This window comes from Bos mutus, chromosome 10 (assembly GCF_027580195.1).
Source record: "Bos mutus isolate GX-2022 chromosome 10, NWIPB_WYAK_1.1, whole genome shotgun sequence".
Classification (NCBI taxonomy): Eukaryota; Metazoa; Chordata; class Mammalia; order Artiodactyla; family Bovidae; genus Bos; species Bos mutus.
Window position 1 is genome coordinate 79,374,038 of NC_091626.1, and position 19,495 is coordinate 79,393,532.

The 19,495-nt window shown below is 44.8% G+C and overlaps 1 protein-coding gene across 1 annotated transcript in view; it reads left to right on the top strand.

Annotated features, from left to right (window-relative positions):
- RYR3 (ryanodine receptor 3) overlaps positions 1-19,495 on the top strand; it is a 457,031-nt gene that overhangs the window by 349,613 nt on the left and 87,923 nt on the right. Inside the window, 12 exon segments of the mRNA XM_070378270.1 lie at positions 2,092-2,170; positions 5,328-5,417; positions 6,481-6,627; positions 6,811-6,873; positions 8,047-8,122; positions 8,234-8,357; positions 10,787-10,902; positions 11,442-11,509; positions 12,470-12,591; positions 15,915-15,964; positions 16,342-16,402; positions 18,791-19,029. Coding sequence (XP_070234371.1) covers positions 2,092-2,170; positions 5,328-5,417; positions 6,481-6,627; positions 6,811-6,873; positions 8,047-8,122; positions 8,234-8,357; positions 10,787-10,902; positions 11,442-11,509; positions 12,470-12,591; positions 15,915-15,964; positions 16,342-16,402; positions 18,791-19,029 — 1,235 coding nt within the window.

The following is a 19,495-nucleotide window of genomic DNA, read 5'->3' on the forward strand; positions in this document are numbered from 1 at the left end:
CAGGTGCTGGATTTTGACCTCAACTCCTGAAGGTTTAATCCATCCATATCTGATTATATGTTATATTATTCTATTCTGCACTTCTTTTTGGAGGGTGGAGTTGGTTTATTTATTATAAAAAATGGATGCTCTCCACATATGTCTCCCGAGGCATTTGTAAGTATTCTGACAAATGATGCAATTAATTTATTAATGAGTTTTTTGACAAAATCTTTGTTCTTTGTGAATTAGGCCTGTACAGTACTAATAGCATCGTACATCAAAGCCCCTCCTTAAATAACACTCAGCTGAGCTCCCACAAGACTTCAGGATGTGAGGGCAGAACAGCACGGGGGCGGGGGGGAGGGGTGGTCCTTATTTGAGAGACTGGACCTGCTCTTTACCAATGGATGCTGGATCTTTGGAATGACTCTACAATAACTCCTTTTAATTCCTCCCACTGATTCTCCAGCATGCCTCACTGGTGGTGATTAGGCCATGGACAAAGTATTAGACAAGATCTACTCGATTTTGCCTTTGGCAATTCTGCCCCAATTATGATTATGGGTCATGGGGCATACAGGCTTCATCTCCAGCTGCATTTTCAGTGAAAAGCTCCAGACCTGCTGTGATATGAGCAGGGAGAAACAGGCATCCTGTGATGGACCCCTTGGACTTCTGTTTTACGGCAGTAGTTCTCAGATGAGAGCCATAGTCTGAGCCCTTCTCTGGAGCTGTCAGCTTTGATAACATATAAAGTTCATCTTTGGGGAAATTAAATACACATTCCATCAGCAGAACCTTGAGCTGAATGAATGGTGGGAAATAGAATTGAACCAGCTGTAAGAGAGAGGTAAGGGATGTGGTATACCTTCAGGCTGGCCAAAGGGAAGGCAGGTATTGATTTTGGAGAACTCGGCCCCGTGAAAACATCATGGGCCAAAGAATGCCGAAAGGTGTGACAACATGGACGCTTTTATAAACATTACAAGACAGTGTGAAACTCTAGCAATTGTATGCCAATGTGACTTGTTCCACGCTAATTTGAGAACTCTGATTTCTTCAGATAGATTTCTGACATCACAGGTTCTTTGAGTAATATGAATAATGAAGACTAACTCTGACCAAAACTTAAACAGAAAAGGACCTTATCGTAAAAAGATACAGGGTCATTATTAAAATCTAGGCAAAAGCTGACTAAGGAGGCCTCAGCAAGGACAGGAACTAAAGCAGAGTGACCACATGGACATTCTCCAGGTGTCCCCACTGGATGCGTCACCATGAAGAGTTGCTGTCCTGGTCTCACTCAACTCAAGGTTCAAATTACAAGTTCTCTGGTGGTCTAATGGTTAGGATTTTATGCACTTTTACTGCTGTGACCTGGGTTTAGCACCTGGTCAGGGAACTGAGATCCTACAAGCTGCACAGCACAGCCCTCCCCCCAAAAAAGATTCAAATTCCAGAGAGAATGAGTCCAGTTGGCCTCATCAGAGCCAATCCTCAATGACAGTTCACATAAGACTACACACAAGGCAGGGAGACTTGCTCCTTAAAGGGAAGCAAAGGTGTATTAGCAACAGATGGGGTAAAAGCTGTGGGGCTAACGGAAATGACAGATGTCCACTGGCCTGTTGTGATTCTAGCATTTAAGCATGAATCACCAGACCTCAAAAGGTAGACAGGCACTACTTTGGATCACTAGGTACTCTAGCTACCCACTCCTGCCATCCCCCGCTTGGAGTTGTGAGATGGCAGGGCAGTGTCTTTGATGAATGCATTCTCACAATCTGGCCAGGACAGGTCTGCCCCAGGCGCTGAAGTGGTTCTTAGGAGCCGAGGGAACCCGGGGCAGCTGGAGGGAGGCCGCCTGAGAAGCAGAGGCTGCTGCAGAGCCGCCCTCTGATTAGCCGTGGGTGTGTCTGTGACCTGGTCCTGAATGTGCCACACCTGGAGCTCAGGAAGGTCACCGAGTCTGCTGTTCAGCTTCAAATCTGGAGTCAGCTGGTTGATCACATCCAGCTTCTGTCGGTTGATTGTTGGTTCTATCTTTTTGGCACATCTGGCCGAAGTGCTTGCGGAGGTAGTAATTTTATTTTTCCCCTCCTTTCACAGTTTCTCCTTGCCTGAAAAATTGGAATACATTGTCACCAAGTATGCTGAGCACTCCCATGATAGATGGGCCTGTGACAAGGTAGGGATTATCATCCAGCTGACAGTTGTCACGGGGGGTAAAAATAAGCAGCCCAAGAACATTAAAGTGTTCAGTCCAGGAAATCTGCCTGACGCGTCTAAGTGACAGACTTGCCATGCCAAGAGCATTCATTATTTTTGAGTGGCCATTTCCCAGGGATGGTGGAGGTCGGAGAAATACGTGGTGGCAGCTGCTGGTGCACCTTTTCTTGTCTCTCAAGAAAATGATTGATTCTGGGAGGGCTGCTGTCTCTCTTCCCATTGCATTTCCTGGAATTGGTGCTCAAGCACATGCTTATGTATGTTTGACATAAATGCTTAATGTGGGGCCAGAAGCTTTTATTCAATTTTATTTTTTTAATGTACCATTAGGAAAGGGACAATTGAATGGAAAGCTTTACTCTCACGTTTTGCCAGCAAGCTGAATTTTGGTCTAGGGAAGACACCCGTCTTCCTGTGACAGGCAGTGCTGGAACTTCCAGACTCTCCCTTATTAATAAGCCCGTCCATCTGGTGTTTAAAATTCTTCACCACATGAGGTCAGGCTGCTTAATAAGTTTAATTGCTCTGTCAGCCCTTTAATGCTGGCAGGCAAAAGGAGAGGAATATGCCAAAGCCATCCCGGAGTCCTGTAGGCAGCCCGTTAAGCACTGGGGCCATTGCTCAGCTGGAGTTTACAGCCCGAAACGGTGGACCCACCTCCGCAGCACGGCCGCAGAAACCACCTCCCTGGTTGCACGCTGGATGAGATACAGCTTGAAGCCCTGGCTCAGCCTCTGTCATGAGCTGGGCTCAGCTCTGATTCTTTCCTGAGCTACTGTTTGGGGCTCATGACAACAACAATCATTGTATCTGTAGAATGGGCTCATGATTCTAGAACAGAGGTTGGCATGCTTTTTCTGTGAAGGGCCAGATAATAACCATTTTAGGATTTGTGGGCCAGACAGTCTCCATTGCAACTACTCATCTCTGTCATGGTGGTGCAAAAGCAGCCATAGACAACATGTAAATGAAGGAGTGTGCCTATGTAATACAGTAAAAACTGTATTTCTAAAACAGGGACTCAGCTGGATTTGGCCCAAGGGCTGTCTGAGGCTTGCTGACTGTTGCACTAGAGCATCTGTGTTTTCTCAGCACTCCTTCATATGCCCATCTGGGCAGCTTGGACTTAGGGACAGGGACACGTCCATGAATCATCCAGTGCATCCCTAAGTCACATGCATTCTACCTTTTTAGTCACTCCTGAATTTGTATAGTTCTGTCTGTCCAAGCCACGCTTTTAGACCAGGCTGCACTCATCTTTTGACCTTTGAACTAGTCTGCCCATGTGTATTTTCTCCAGTCTGCTCTTCATGCTACTGACAAGCAGTGGTTGCAGGGGAGCAAGCATGTGAACAGGTACAGAGTGAAGGCTGTGGAAGCAATGGACACAGACCCTGAAAGGCAAGAGTGTGTGGTGGCTTTCAAGGAAGTTTGTTTCAACATGATGGGGTCACAGAGTAGGGCAGGGGCAGAAAGCAGGACACGAGCCTAAAGGAGCCAACAAGCCCTTTGCTGCAGCCATAGAGGCCAGAAAGAGCTTGGATTTTTACCGTGATGGCAGTTGTGAATCAGAAAATTTTACAGCAGCAGAGTGCCCTGATCAGAGTATTTTATAAAAATCACCTGACAGTGGTATTGAAACTGGAATCCGTTAGAGATGGCAAGACTGGAGGCAGGGAGACCACATAGGAAGCAGCTGCAGTAATCCAGGTGACAGCTGATGGTTGTTTAGCTGCTAAGTCATGTCTGACTTTTCGAGATTCCGTGGACTCTAGCCCACCAGGCTCCTCTGTCCATGGGATTTCCCAGGCAAGAATATTAGAGTGGGTTGCCATTTCCTTCTCCAGGGGATCTTCTCAGTCCAGTGATCACAGCCACAACTCCTGCATGGCAGGTAGATTCTTTACCACTGAGCCACCTGAGAATGCCCAAAGATGGCTTCTTATTGTTGAGTTGCTAAGTCATGTCTGACTCTTTGTGACCCCATGGACTGTAGCCCACCAGGCTCCTCTGTTCATGGGGTTTACCAGGCAAGAATACTGGAGTGGGTTGCCATTTCCTCCTCCAGGGGAGAGCGATGGCAGCCTGGGCCAACGCACTGGCAGGAAAGTGAGGGCAAGGCAGACGATAGGTCTGAGAGGTTGAACACATGTGAACAGGTACAGAGTGAAGGGGATGTTGAAGAAGGCTCCCACGTTTCTGGCTTGGAAAGTGAGTATAAGCTGATGCTGTTCATGGAGATACATGAAACCCTAGAACAAGAGCCATTTAGAGAAGTGCAATGCTGGGTTCTCTTTCTGACCTGTTGAGAGGTACCTGCAGACATCCAAGCAGAGCTCAGATAGGTGTGGAAGTTATGGATCTGGACTACAGATACTGATTTGGTATTCATTTACTTACGGACTGGGGCCTAGATTACATACCCCTGGGAATAGTGTGCCCTGAGAAGGGACACAAGCTTGAAAAACTCCACATTAACAAGTGGGAAGAAGCAGAGACTGAGAAAGAGCAGCCAGAAGTCCCTGGGGGATGAGGTTATGAAAAACAGACTCTGACTTATCTCTGTACCCACAGTGCCTGGGACAGAGTCTACAACCTACTGTCGTAGACACTCAACCAATGTTTGTTGAATGATTTTTGAAATTCGTCAACTTCTATGATTCTAGGAAACATGTTTTGCTACAGTTTTGCTCTGGGTTTTGCGGGCAAAGGGAGCAAACCAAATCAGTTCCCTCCATGCCATGGCCAGTAGGTCCATTTATCACAAGCATTCAGCCTTGACACCTGTCCTTGCCTGTGATTGTGACACACTGACCTGAAAAGCATTGTTCTCAGGTCTTTTGAAGCATCCTTCCTGTCTGTAGAGGGCCTGAAACACAAGCAAGTAAGTGGAGGGGACAGCCACTAAAACAGGAAGAAATAAAGGAGCAGGGTTCACAACTCAGGGCAGAGAGCCTGACAGCCTTAAAAGATCAATTAGATATTTTGGGGGAAATTTCCAAGCTCTGTCACATTCCATTATTCTATTTGTTCAGTGAAAATAGAAGCTGGGCTGTGGGTCACATAGCAGGGCTTTCAGGATGCCAAGGATATTTGAACTGAGAACATTTCTACAGAGTCAGAATGGATGGAAATACGGAATTTCGCTGGATGAAAATGTGAAGACCCATCCATTGATCCGGCCTTTCAAGACATTAACCGAGAAGGTAAGGACCACTGAGTGGCCATGCTGGTTTCCCTTCCCGGGGAATTATATCCCAGCAGAGGAGCTGAGGGCACATTCACGGTCCAGCTCCTTAGAGACTTCAGGACTGGAGAAGCTCCTCAGGAGCTGGCCTATGACCCACGGCCCCAGGACCAGCTTCAAAGAGCCCGTTGGAGAAAGAAACACTGGTCAGCACTCAGAAGCTGGACCAAAATACATTTTGTGGTTCACTTGGCAACTGAAATAGGAAGGGCTTTTGTTAGATTATTGGGGGGATTATTTTGTTAAATTTTTTTTGGGGGAGACATGAATTCAGATGGAAAGGACTTCCAATCACGAAGGATGAAAGGAACAGAGAAGAGAATCCCCAGGGAAATATGAACAGGTCTCATAGTTTCGTTTGCTTTGTTAATAATGAGATTTGGTTCAGCTTAACTCTGAATTCCTATCTTGCCATCAGTAAGAGTTCTCTGTAGGCTTTAGATTTACCATCACAGGTAAAGGATGATATGTATATCTTTATATGCATATTCACTGGCTATAAAATTGTGTATGACTCAAAAGAGAACTGAAAATCTAAGGAAATCTATTTCCCAAGCTCAGAGGAGAGCTTTGTGCAGACGCATTTTGACGTGCGCCATCCTGAACACCTACCAAACAAGTCACTCTTGAGAGAAAGGGGCGGGGCCCAGGTGGGTGACGCTTGCGCAGTAAGCGCTGCCTGGAGGAGGCCGAGGTGGCAGTGCTGGAGGGAGTGGGGTGGCAAGAGGGGAAGGGAGGAGTTCATTGTCCTCTTCTTGCTTCTCTTTAACCACAAACTGTGGGTAATGTCTGGCACATTCCCCTTAAAAGCCGGAGACTGTAGCGTCTTTTACTTAAAAACCTCCAAAAGGCTGAGGACGTGTTTCAGATGGGATGCTGCAGAGGGTATTTTGACCCGGTGAGAGGAAGTTTGAGCCAGTTAGCCCCCTCCGCTGTGGGCTCCAACGTCTTTTCCAGGAGACAGGCCAGCCGGAGTGCTGGAGCCTGCCCTACACAGCTCTTCTGCTCCAATGTTCTTCCAGGAGAAGGAAATTTATCGCTGGCCTGCCAGAGAGTCCCTGAAAACCATGCTGGCTGTGGGCTGGACTGTAGAGAGGACCAAAGAGGGAGAAGCTCTGGTTCAACAGCGGGAAAATGAGAAGCTTCGAAGCGTGTCCCAGGCCAGCCAGGTACGACCATCACGCCCAAAGGCCAGTGCTCGGCCAGTAGAACCCATGGAGAACCTGGGAATGCTCTCCCCAGGTAGCAGAGATGAGGCTCATCATCCATGAGCCCTGGGAATCTTTGGGACATACCTTTGGCCACTGACGTTGGGGATGCTGATAAGAATGATTCTGCCTTTACTTCCCTAGGGCAACAGCTACAGCCCTGCCCCTCTGGATCTCTCCAATGTCGTGCTCTCCAGAGAGCTCCAGGTCAGTCTTGATGCCTTCAGAGCCAGCGTAACTTACTTTCTAAAACCCCTCAAGTACAGGGAATGTCAAACTCCAAAGAGTTAAAAAAACAGAAAGGAGAGAATGCCTGAAATATCACCACTGAAATATCAAAATTAGGAAGGGCTACACGGAGCAGAGGCCACTCATTCGAGATAGTCTCAGCAGAATTGACCAATGGTCAGAGGAGGTGAGGCTTTGCACTTCTTCTTGGGACATCGAAACAGGTCATAACTCACTAAGAGGAAGAACAAACAGCAAATTCCTATATCAAAACCCAAAACAGAACTGATAAGAGCCAGGAGAAATAACTAGTAACAAAACTAATAACAACTAGGAGAAAACCTATGAGCCGCCCCTGGGTGGGGGTGCTGGCCTGGTCACAGTAGGTTTGTTTCCCCAACCTTGAGGACAACCATGTATTCCATGGTGGATTCACGAAAGTTGCCTGTGGTGGTGCAGATGAGTCATCATTGCAGGGTTTCAGGACATGAAGCCAAGAGGATGAGATCAAAAGCCCTAAGTGGCTTCCTCCCACTCCCACCTTGTGCACACATCGGTGACTGTGATGGAAGCAGCTACTCCTCGGAGCATCCATCAGACCAATGCTTTATACCTTAAAGAAAGTTCCTTTCCAAAGTACACCCTTCATTCCAGGTCACTAACTTATAAGCCTTATAAAGATGAGTTCTATTTGAGAAATCTCATTTTTGCCCCAGTTTTCTGCAACATGGGGCCATTTTTTAGTTTGCTAAGCTAAAAGCTTTTGGGGATTCTAGATTTTTGCTTGACCTCCCACTTACAGCTCGCTTTCTCAGGTCAGGAGTAAGACACTCAACTCCTGTGACAAATGAAGTGCCACCAGCATGCAGTTTGCAATGGAAATGTGTGTTCTCTCAGAAAGGCATCAAACTGCCAAGATAATAAGTTACCAGGGAAGGCCCGAATTAGAAATTGTTTTCTGTGTGTATGGGAAGATAGAAAACTAATGAGGTGCATAAGCACAGACTAATTAATGACAGGAGACACTCAGTAATGTGCAGTTAGCATTTGGTGGTGCTTTGTTTCCAAGGCTGCCTGAAATAGCCTGGCAGATATGAACCCATTTTTCTTGCTTGCTTTCTCTCTGACCGTCGTCTCCCTGGTGGGACCCAGGGGATGGTGGAGGTGGTAGCTGAGAACTATCACAATATCTGGGCCAAGAAGAAGAAGCTGGAGCTGGAGAGCAAAGGTGAGCTAGGTCCACAGTGTCCTCCACAGAAGGTGAGCTGGGGGGCAGGTGTGTTTTCCCAAAAGTGCAAAGAGCCAAATATTTTGTCATCTCTCACTTTACGGACCCCAGGTGGTGGCAGTCACCCTCTTTTGGTACCCTATGATACCTTGACTGCCAAGGAAAAGTTCAGAGACCGAGAGAAGGCCCAGGACCTGTTTAAATTCCTCCAAGTGAATGGCATTGTGGTTTCCAGGTAAGCCGTCTTCCAGGTGATGTTAGTGGGACAGGGACAGGCTGGTGTGGTCTCTCCTGCTCTAGATCTTTAATCACCTGCCTAGGACAGCAGTTGGGTCTTTTGAATTAGGTAAGTGTTTTGGAGCATGAAGTCCTCTCTTCTGTCATAAATAAGACTGATTGATGTCAATTTCTAAAAAAATCAAAGATGCATGCAAAGAATCTACCAAAGAATCATGACAAATTATACGTACATACCTTAAACATTTAATTTAAACTTAAAACATACAAATATGCATTCATTCACAAATCTTGTACTGTAGACCCCAGACCTTATTTTACTTTGTTGTTTTATTGATTGGAATTATAAAGCACATCCATAATGCATCCTCAAACATCTGAAACTTGGGCTTCCCTAAAGAGCGGTGAGGATTAAGGCACATACAAAACACTGTAAGCGCAGCATTCTAGGGTTTTTTTTTTTTTTTTTTTTTTTACAATTTCCTCTCTATGTTTTACAGTTTTCTTACATCTAGTTCAAAAACTCTGTATGTGGAAACTTACAATTGCAGGTCTTTGTAAAACATGCAGCCTAGTTCTCACAGAATCACCAGTTCTCTTCACACTTGTATTTTAATGTTTTATATGGTATTTAATAAAATGCCGTAATAACAATAGAGACCATGACTGACATCAACAACCCTGGAAAAAAGACTCAGTTCCTGGAGAGACTGAATGAACCGTGATTTCTGAAGACTTTATCTCCAGCTTATGTTGATCAGAATCATCTAGATGAAGGTTTTAGATGAGGATGGTCTGGGCTGCTTAAGTCTTAAAGTTAGAATCTGTTTTCCTGCTGGTCAGGTATCAGCAGTGGGCTTTGCTTGCCAAGTCCTTTGTAGAATGAAAAACAAGCAAGTGTCCCATCCTGATAAGCCATTTCTTCTGAAAGAAATGTCTGCCGAGCCAGCTGCTGTTTCTTCTTTTGGTTTCCTACAGAATTTTTGCCACTGAATGGCAGAAACCCCAATAAAATTCTATACAAATATTTCTATTGTAGCTCATATTAAAGAATAACAAAACTTATTTGCCATATTGTTGAGTGGGAAAGGTCAGGCAATGGGGGATAGCCCCTGGGGAAGCCTTTGAGAAAAACTCCCATCATCATTTTAATCCTGTTCTTAATGCTGCGATGCATGCAGACTGTGGTTTGCCAATAAATAACTCGCTCACAGAAATGAAAAATTCCTCTTTATGATAAGAAGGAAATCTAGGAAACAGGGAGGAAAAGGAAAAAGATCACTGAGTTCAGCAAACATATCCCTTAGCGGCTTACCCTGTGCCAGAACCTATCATGGGCACTTGACTATACCAATGAGGAGGCGACATCCTATCACTAAGGAAAACCCCTTGGTTCCTGCTGCCCACACCTCAAATCTGCCCCATCCCCAGCTTCCCCATCACTTGATGACACCCCTTTCTTCCGAGTGCTCAAACCAGAAACCTTGTCTCTTCTCTTTTTCCTTCAACTCGCCTCCACTTCTTTAGGAAATCCTGGTGGTTCTCCCTATAAGATACCCAGAATCTAGCCACTTCTCACCTTCATGCTGTCACTATCATTGCTGAAAGGGCTTCCTTCCCATGCTCCCTATTTCAACCTTTGGCCTCAACAGAGTACTCCTGTTAGAATATAGATCATATCGTGTCATTCCTCTATTCAAAACTTTCAATAGCTTCCCATCTCAAAGCAAAAGCAAACTGCTAAGGACAACCCATGGCATCCTAATGATTGAGCCCATTGTCCACCCCATGCCCCTCTGAACTACTCACTTTCATTCCATCCACACTGGCTTCACTCAGCATGCTTGCTCCCACCTCAGGACCTTTGCACCCTCGCTCCCAATGCCTTGAAAGCTCTCTCCCCTGATGTCTCTATGTCTTCACCTTCCCATGTCATCCTTCCAATAAGCCCAGCACTGATTTAACACAACAGTCTGCTCACCCACCCCTTCAGGCACTCTTGGACCCTTTCATCCTTTAACTTTAGTTTTTCTTTTATTCACAAAGCTTATTAACCTCTAACACTCCATACACTTTATGTTTTGTTTTATGTAGTGTTCATGCCTGTTCATAGCTGACATGTAAGTTCCGTGAACACAGGGGATTCTTGTTTGCATCTCTGCTTTAGTTCCATCTCAGCATTTATTGAATGCATGATGCAGATCTTTCTGAAAAGTCTTTTCAGAAATTATTGTAGCTCAGATGTTGTATGCTCATGGAGGCAAGTTCCAAATTCAAGGGGAAATGAGTCAGATGGTGAGTCAGATCACTAAGGCAGAAAAACCATTAACATTTGGAAAACAGAGTTGACACAGGGAAAATTGCTGGTGCACTGAAGTCACAGAGCTGTCTCTGTTCCCCCCTGGGGTTTACCTGTTTCCACCCTAGAGGTATGAAGGATATGGAGCTGGATGCCTCCTCCATGGAAAAGAGGTTTGCCTATAAGTTTTTGAAGAAGGTTCTGAAATATGTTGATTCGGCTCAAGAGTTTATTGCCCATTTGGGTAAGTATCATTGTGAAATATCACAAAAATGTGTGCTTCTCCTAATATCAAAAAGAATTCGATATTCATTTTTCAAGGAATGATGTTTTCATGCCATAATTGTTCATGATGCTTTTAGGCATATGGTTTGGGGAAGGACACAATGACTGAGATATTCCCCCCCACACACCCCATTTAAAAAAAAAATCAGCTTTGTCTTTGGTTTTCCTTCTGGATTTGATTGAATCATTTGTCATTTTTAATATAACTCATCCTATTCTAAGTGTTCCATCTTTTTGCTTCGTGGCTCTGAGATTATGACTCAAGCTCTCTGAAGCTGCCTTCTCATCACTAAGATGGTGAAATGGGTGGTGATACTCTAGAGAATTGACACAAAAAATAACCAGCTCTCACAATTGCCAAGTACTTTATAAAATATTAGATATTTTGTAAAAATCAAATGGCCTTTTCATGATGAAAAGCTTCTCTGTCTCTACAATGCTGTGACTGTTTTTGTTTTCTTTACTCTGGCCAACTGCGTGTCACTTTTGTCTTCGTAGAAGCCATTGTCAGCAGTGGGAAAAATGAAAAGTCTCCCCATGACCAGGAGATCAAATTCTTTGCCAAAGTAAGTGACCCTGTGCGTTTAACTAGATTACTTTTTCCTTGGCAGCCGCACAAATTAGGGTACAAGTTAACGCAGATTCAACAAAGATACTCAAAACCCCAGTAATGGCTTTGATCATACAGAACTGTTTGTTGTGGAACAGTCCTGAGGCAGGTTGGGCAGCCTGCTTTGCTCCATGCCATCACCCAGGGACTCAGGTTCTTCCTCTCATGATGTTCTTCCATCTCCTAAAATGTAATCCCTGACAGTTTGGTCCAAACAGACACAACTGTACCACATCTGTGAGAAAGAGGGAAAGGAGAGGGGAAGGAAAGCGTCTGTTTTATTAAAGTTCTATCCCAATAGCTAGAACAGAATCATTTTAGCCTCAGCTAGCTGCAAGGGAGGCAGGTAATGCATTTTCTAGCTGGGTGACCCCATTCCCAGCTAAATTACAGGGGTTTGTACAGCTAAGAGAAAGAAGGGGAGAGTGAACATGGAGGCCAGTGAGCTGTCTCAGCCACATAACCCTAGGCAAAGGACTAAATACAAGTGAGGACTTGAGGTAGCCATGCTCTGAGAAGCAGAGCCAGGATGCTCCAGGCTAGTGGTGTTAGCCCATTCCTCAAGTATACTGTTGAATGCCATGCCCAAGAAACCACATCTGAGCGCAGGCTAAGTACAGGACACCCCTGAAAGTGTTGACTCAGGGCCCCATGTGCACTTCTTTGGGTGCTTAGTATCTTCCTCTGTCCCTTCACATGTACCCAAGGCCTCTGGTTACAGGACTAGGAAAAGAAAATGTGTTGGAAACTGAGATCCGCAGGATAGTGTTTCCTGGAAATTCCAGGACCAGTGTTCAGAGGCTTTTTGCTCACTGAGAAGGAACTTTTTCAAAGGAACCAGAGGAAGGACTTTTGCCAGCTTCCTAGAAGTTTATCTCTAGCGGATCTTTCAGTTCATTTCTGGTGGATCTTTCAGGTTCTCCTCCCACTGGTTGACCAGTACTTCATCAATCATCGCCTGTACTTCCTGTCCTCCCCTCTGAAGCCCCTTAGCAGCAGCGGGTATGCCTCCCATAAGGAGAAAGAAATGGTGGCCAGGTGAGTCTACAGAAGAGAAGGTCATGGTGCTGATGTGATTTCCATGAAACCCCAGATTCCTGGAACTTAAATTGTGAATCTTTTGGAGAAATGAGCTGTGGCCTGACAATTGGCAGCTCAGAGGTTTCTGTTATCATCTGTTTTCTGAAAATGACTTTATTCATACTTACCTGTGTATTATTTTGGCAACCAAGAGAAGTGTACTGTTTGTGGGTATCAGTAGGATTAGGGGGTAGATTTATATACTCAGATCAACTTCCATCCTGAAATATATTTAGAAAAAGGTGAAGGTAATTCTGAAGCTTGGGGAAAGCAAACACACAACATTGAGAAGAAACAGATTAACACTGCTTTCAACCCCATTCTTATCAGGTTTTTAAAGATTAAATTGCTTTTAAAGAATCAGATTTTACAAGTCTTGGTATGGATGACCTGAGATTTGAAATCTAGGCTGGCATAGTTCAATTTAAATTTCTAACAGGAAACAAATTTTAATCAAAAGTGTCAGCTTGCCTTCTCGTTCCACTAGATGAGACATGGGGATGTCTCAGCAGAACTGAGAACAAAGCGGGGTGCTTCATGATCAGGCTATGAGGTGGATCCCACCATGCCTCAGGTTCTCTCTGTATTTGACTTATGAGTGACAAAAGCATGGGTTAGATTTCTAAAGAGCAGAGAGTTAAGGACTGCAATCAGAGTAGTCTGTTCACCCTTTCCCTAGCATCCATTGGTGGTGAAGAGTGTACTTTATATTTTATAAGGACCTAGCCATTGACAATCTTGGGAGGATTGTCTCAGCAGTGAGCTTAATTTTTCATATGCACAAATAATTGCCCACCTGTGGAAGTATCATTGTGAAACACCACAGTGCTTTAATTTCTAAGAACCACCCGGATATTATGATCTCCATTTTGCAGATGAGGAAACTGAGGTTTGAGCAGGTTCCTTCCAGTGCCTAAAGTGACCCTAGATAATGAGAGCAAGAATGAAAGCCCACCCCTCTTTATCCAGACCGAGGGGCATTTTCTCTATACTGAAGTTACTTCATTTACTGATATTTGTTAAACAAGGAGAAGCCCATGCTGTCAAAATGAGATGCACTTACAACCAGTTACTGACCTAACATTTCCTAGATATTTCCACGATGCACTAGTGTATTTTGTAAGAAGGAAAATGAGGTGCCAAGTGAGATATTCAGATAAGCCAACAGAGGGCAGGTGTGTCTGTTCTCTTCATCTATTTTTCTTAGATTATTAATTCATGGAAATGTAACATTTGTTCAGCCAGGAACCATTTGTCATGGCTGGAATACAACCTGGAGCTGATCAGCCTTGCAAATAGCTTTCAGATCCGTCAGCATGCGTGCCGCCCTCCCACAGCCGTGGTCGTCTCGGCCCTGAACACGCTCCCACTTACAGGCCCCTCTGGTCTGCAGCCTTCATCCATGCCCCGCCTCTCCTGCATCTGCTGCCATGTGTCACTGCTTTCCAGAGTCTTTCCCTGAGGACCTCTTTATCACCTTCTAACTCTGAGAGGAGACTGAGGTGCCGGGGGATGCTGGACCTCATAACTCTGGGCAAAGAACAGTGCTTCTACTTAAATGGTGGGCCCCAAAGGTGACCCAAAAAAAAAGGGCCTTTGAAAACTTCAGGCCCTGGCCTTGGCGTGCCTGAGAGCACTTCTGACAGCAAGGGGAGCCACATTTTTATCAGAATCAAACAACCCAAGGATCTGCTTTAGCTCTAAAAAATGTTGTTTGTACAGAGTGGGTCCACTTGGAAGCATTTTGCCAGAAATAACTGAGTTTATTAGCCCCTAATTCTGCAGACTAAGAGAGTCATGTTATGAGTCTCTGCCTACAGATGAGAAAGCTAAAGCACAGAGGAGTGAGCTGGCTTCATCATGACAGCCAGCTAGTTCTGGCAGATGCACAGGACTCATATTCCTCCAGGATCCCTGCCAACTCCATGAGTTTTCATCACATACATAACTCAAAAAAAAAAAAAACAAAAAACACCCTGGGAAGAGAGAAAAGGCCCCATTTCACACTTGCTGGCTGCCAAGTTTCTGTTAACTTATTCTGAGCTCTCCTAAGCTCGAGGCCAGGGTTTCCAACTTATTTCCACTGCAAAAACAAATGACTAACCAGGAGAGACTTTGGCTCCTGTTTCCAGTAGACAGCCCAGAAAGGCTCAGGGCATTCACTGAAAACCGTTTAGAAGTGAATAAGTTTTCATCCCCACCAACACTTAGATGGATTTCTTCTTCATTTGGCCTTCCCACAAAGACTTCTGCCCTGTGTTAGAGCATGAGTTCTAAGACCAGGGGAAGGACTTCACCTGGATCTCATCTAAGAATCCCACAGCCTGTACTGAGTGATTTTATTCTACATTCCCTCTTCCTGTTCCTCCAGGAAGGACTGCTCCCTGAAAGGGTTGCCACGTTCTTGTCTAGCTGTGCCAATGTCAAATAATGTCAGCATTCTCAGCAATCTCCTCCAGGAACACAGGTCAAATGAAGGCCATGGTGCCCTAGACGGGGGGCCATCAGGAGAGTGTTCAGAAGCACCTATGGGCTCTTTGCTGACTGCACAAGGCACTCTATTAGGCACTGTGAAAAGTAAAAGAGTAAGACACAACTGGACTCCAGCAGGTTCCATAGTAGAAAATATGGGTAAAGGCACGGAATAGGGTCAGAAAAAACACAAAAGCATGGCAGGTGGGATTTCCTAGCTTCAAAGACATGGATCAGACAGCAGTTAAGCCTGTAGGCTAATGGAGATGACAGAGAGAAGCCGTTCCTTGAAATGTTTCTGGTGCAAAACAGTATTGCCCATACCTGAATCTTTATTCCAATCCCGCCATCTTGCCCACCTCCCAACTAAGGCCTCACAGCCCTCACCCAGTGAAGACAATAAAAATGGCTTGCAATCCATTGCAACAATGGAAAAATCCTTCCAGAACCCTTTTTTACCCAAATGTGGGTGTTATCTAAATGAATGTTTTTAGTACTCTATAACAAGAGATGGTTTACAACAGCTGGCTCATTGCCAAATATTGTAGCTGTTGCAGAAGGATTGTTTTCTGTAACATTGTAGATGCCTGCAAGGTATCTTTCATGATTGTCCAATGAGACAGGGGGAACCGCATGTTTTCCTAGTGTGGTCCAGAGGACCCTTTGAGGGGAACACAGTCTGTCTTCCTGGGCGTGGGGGGGGCATTCTGTGCACTTTGTTTTGCCGTATGGGCGGCTGAGGGATAAGGTTTACGTGGGTCTGCCTTGAATCTCTGTCCCTTTCCCACTTGCATTTTTTTCTGCTTTAGCCTGTTCTGCAAACTCGCTGCTCTGGTTCGACACAGGATTTCCCTCTTCGGTAAGAGAAGTATTGCTAAAGGCTGCACGTCCTGTGATTACCCTCAACTCATGTCCCACAGACAACCTGAGCCTTAGGACTAAGGTGTCACCTAAATTTGCCATAGAAAATTGGGCTGAAGCATGATAAATGACCTCTGTACCCCTCAAACAGCTTAGATTTTCCATGCCAATGAATGTTTTAAGCTTTGCCTCTAACATCCATCACAAAGCCATGTGTCAGGCTGGAGATAAATGCCTTGGCCCCAAACAGAGCCCTGGCACTTTGCATGTTGGTGGTTAATTATGCTGGGCTGTGGTTTGTGCTTATTGAGAAGATTGGGTTTAAATGACAGGCTGAATGGCTTGGGGAGTCACGGGTGATATTTTTTATTTTAGGGAGCGATTCTACGACAATGGTGAGCTGTCTTCACATCTTAGCTCAGACACTTGACACAAGGTAAGTGTGCCCGGCATTCTCCAGTATCTTCTCAGGACTCCCCCCTCTGACTCTCTCTTCACTTATTATTGTATGGAAGAAGAAACGTGCCACCACTCTGCAGGAGCCAGGGAGAGAAGGGAAGACAGGGAAAAGATGGAAATCACCCTGATGTCAGCACACTTTTTCTCAGCTCATGATGGAGAGCCACTGTCGTGACAGATACTGAATGCTGAAAGCTGAGCATTTGATCAATTCTTGTCTTCTCTGACTGAGAAGTTCATCTTTCAGAAGATAAAACAGACAACGTGGCAAAGTACCACTTTGTACCTAATTCTCCACAAAAAAAGTAAAAGCTATCTGATGGGTGGTGAGGCTGTAAGGATGCTGGGAGAGGGACTCACAGCACTCTGAGTTCAAAATGGCCAAGGAAGGGACGTGATTACCAAAAGATCAAAGACAAAGATAGATTCCAGCCTGAAGGTGTCCTGAGGGTCTGTAGGAAAGGTGGCTGAACAAAAAAGGAAGTCTTCCTTCCTTTCACGCATTGGATTGACCAAAAAGTTTGAGTTTTTTTAATAAGATGTTATGGATAACATCTATGTATATAACATCAGATATATGTGTGTGTGTGTGTGTGTACATATATTATGGTAGTATCAAGTATTTGATGAGATAAAAAGAGGCAAAGAACTGAAGGGAGCTTTTATAAGCAGACTTGTTAAGCAGGGCTGTTCACAAAGTCGGGAGAACATGCTTCCCAAAACCCAAGGCAGAAGAGAGGCAACAGCCTAAAAGAATGGCCAGATGATAAAAACCTCTATAAATTAAAAATGGTTTAAAAAAAAGTTAAGGGCAATTAAAGGGGATTTTCAGGTTTCTGAGAGAAATATGTTGTGGAGGTACTAAACCCCTTAAAACTCTTGTACACATTCAGTTGTGTCCAACTCTTTGTGACCCCATGGACTGTAGCCTGCCAGGCTTCTCTGTCCTTGGGATTTCTCAGGCAAGAATAATAGAGCGGGTTGCCAATTCCTACTTCAGGGGATCTTCCCAACTGAATCTACGTCTCTTGCATCTCTGGCACTGGCAGATGGGTTCTCTATCAGCGTACCACCTCGGAGGCCCAGAAGTACTAACAGCACAAAATTTGCAGAATCAGACCAAAGCATTCCAGGGGTGCAGTTGGGATGAGGAATCTTTATTCCCAAAATTTGCAAAATGCCTTAAGAGCGGGTTTTCTTCCTGCAAAACTAAACAGAACACAAGTCAGTGTGTTTCATAGTCATTCCTGAGAAAATCTGAGGAAGATGGTTTATAAATACTTACAGGATAGGAACAAGCCTCACTGACTTTATTTCCTTGTTTTTATGTTTCTGATTGGCTGGATGATAATCGTGAAAATGCTGTAGATAAAAAGCATCTGGCCTTGTGGCAAGCCTGTCATAATCTTGTGAATAAGATGTAGAAATATGGAAAATAAAAGATAACTGATAGGCTTTGTTCCAGTGCTGAGTTTTATAAGATAGTTTTGAGGGAAAGCCCCAGATACCCATAGCTAATCTCTATTCCCATATGGTTTCTTCAGTGGTCTGAGTAAGCTGTTTTAAAAGGGGGTGACCCTTCTTCCCTCCCCTTCTCCAAGCCGGAACATCCCTGCGAAGTGATAGAAACATAAGCTTCAGTTGATTTAATTCTTTGTCCTCTTTTTCTAAGAGGTCCTGCATCACAGGAGAGCTAGTATTTCTAACTAGCCCTTATAAAAGTTGCTGAGCCCATGGGGAGCTGAAGAAAAGTTCTCTCTGTGTCCTTTTAATTAGATATTTCCAGAAGAATGTAGCCAGCTGCAATATTATATAGATAGCAGGTGACCAATATCAGTTTCTCTCTAGATCGTCCTGTCCATTCTCTAAGAATTGAGCAGTGTGTCAATGTAAAGTGTAGACAGCAACCCAGAGCAGTATTACCAGTATATGTGTGCATACTCAGTCATTTCCAACTCTTTCTGACCCTGTGGACTGTAGCCCGCCAGGCTCCTATGTCGGTAGGATTTTCAAGGCAAGAATACTAGAGTGGGTTGCCATTTCCTCCTCCCAAGGATCTTCCCAACGCAGGGATTGACCTTGCATCTCTTGTATGTCCTGCATTGGCAGGTGGATTCTTTACCACCATGCCACGTGGGAGTCCCAAGAGTTGAGCAGTCATGCCCTCAAATCAAGCCTGCCTTCCAGTTGCTGGCCCATGCTTCAGGATTCTGTGATCCCAGTTTCTTTTTGGGTGTTAATAATTACTGCAGTGACAGGGGTGTCAAATGTCTGCCCGGGTTGCACTGAAAGTCCCCAGACTCTAGAAGGGAATTGGCCAAAGGTTTGGGTTATGCTTCTGGTTTTGAACATTGTTTGCTTACAGGACGGTCATGAAGTCAGGCTCAGAGCTGGTGAAAGCCGGGTTACGGGCATTCTTTGAAAATGCAGCGGAAGACTTAGAGAAAACTTTGGAAAACCTGAAGCTCGGCAAGTTTACCCATTCCAGAACACAGATCAAAGGCGTCTCTCAAAATATTAACTACACCACGGTGGCTCTGCTCCCCATCTTGACATCCATCTTTGAGCACGTGGCTCAGCATCAGTTCGGGGTGGACTTACTCTGTGAGTTGACCTGCCGTCTGTCATGGATTCATGTGTACCCAGCTGCAGATCCTTAGGAAGTGTGGGGTTCATTCCCTTAGGCTGACCTTCAGGGCAGAGTAGAGACAACCATTCCACACTTTTTCCCTCTTAATTAAAAAAAAAAAGGAGTAGACTCTTGGAGGGGAAGAGATCCCCAAATATCAGTTTATAAATATTTCACCTTTTCCCACTGTACCCAGGACCAGTCTTCCACCCACTGGTTTCACTCTCAGCCATTGTGTTCTCTCTTAATTTGAAAAGGTTATCTGTGAAATCTGTCAAGAGATACAGGTTTGCTCCCAGACACCAATTTTCCTATTAAGAAGCTTTAATTTATTCACTGTATATCAGGAGCAAAGGAAAGCTGCTAACATCTGAGCCGCCAGAAGAAAGACCATAGTTGGTTGGTTTTACTTTGCGTTTAGTACTATGTTCAGCCTTCTTA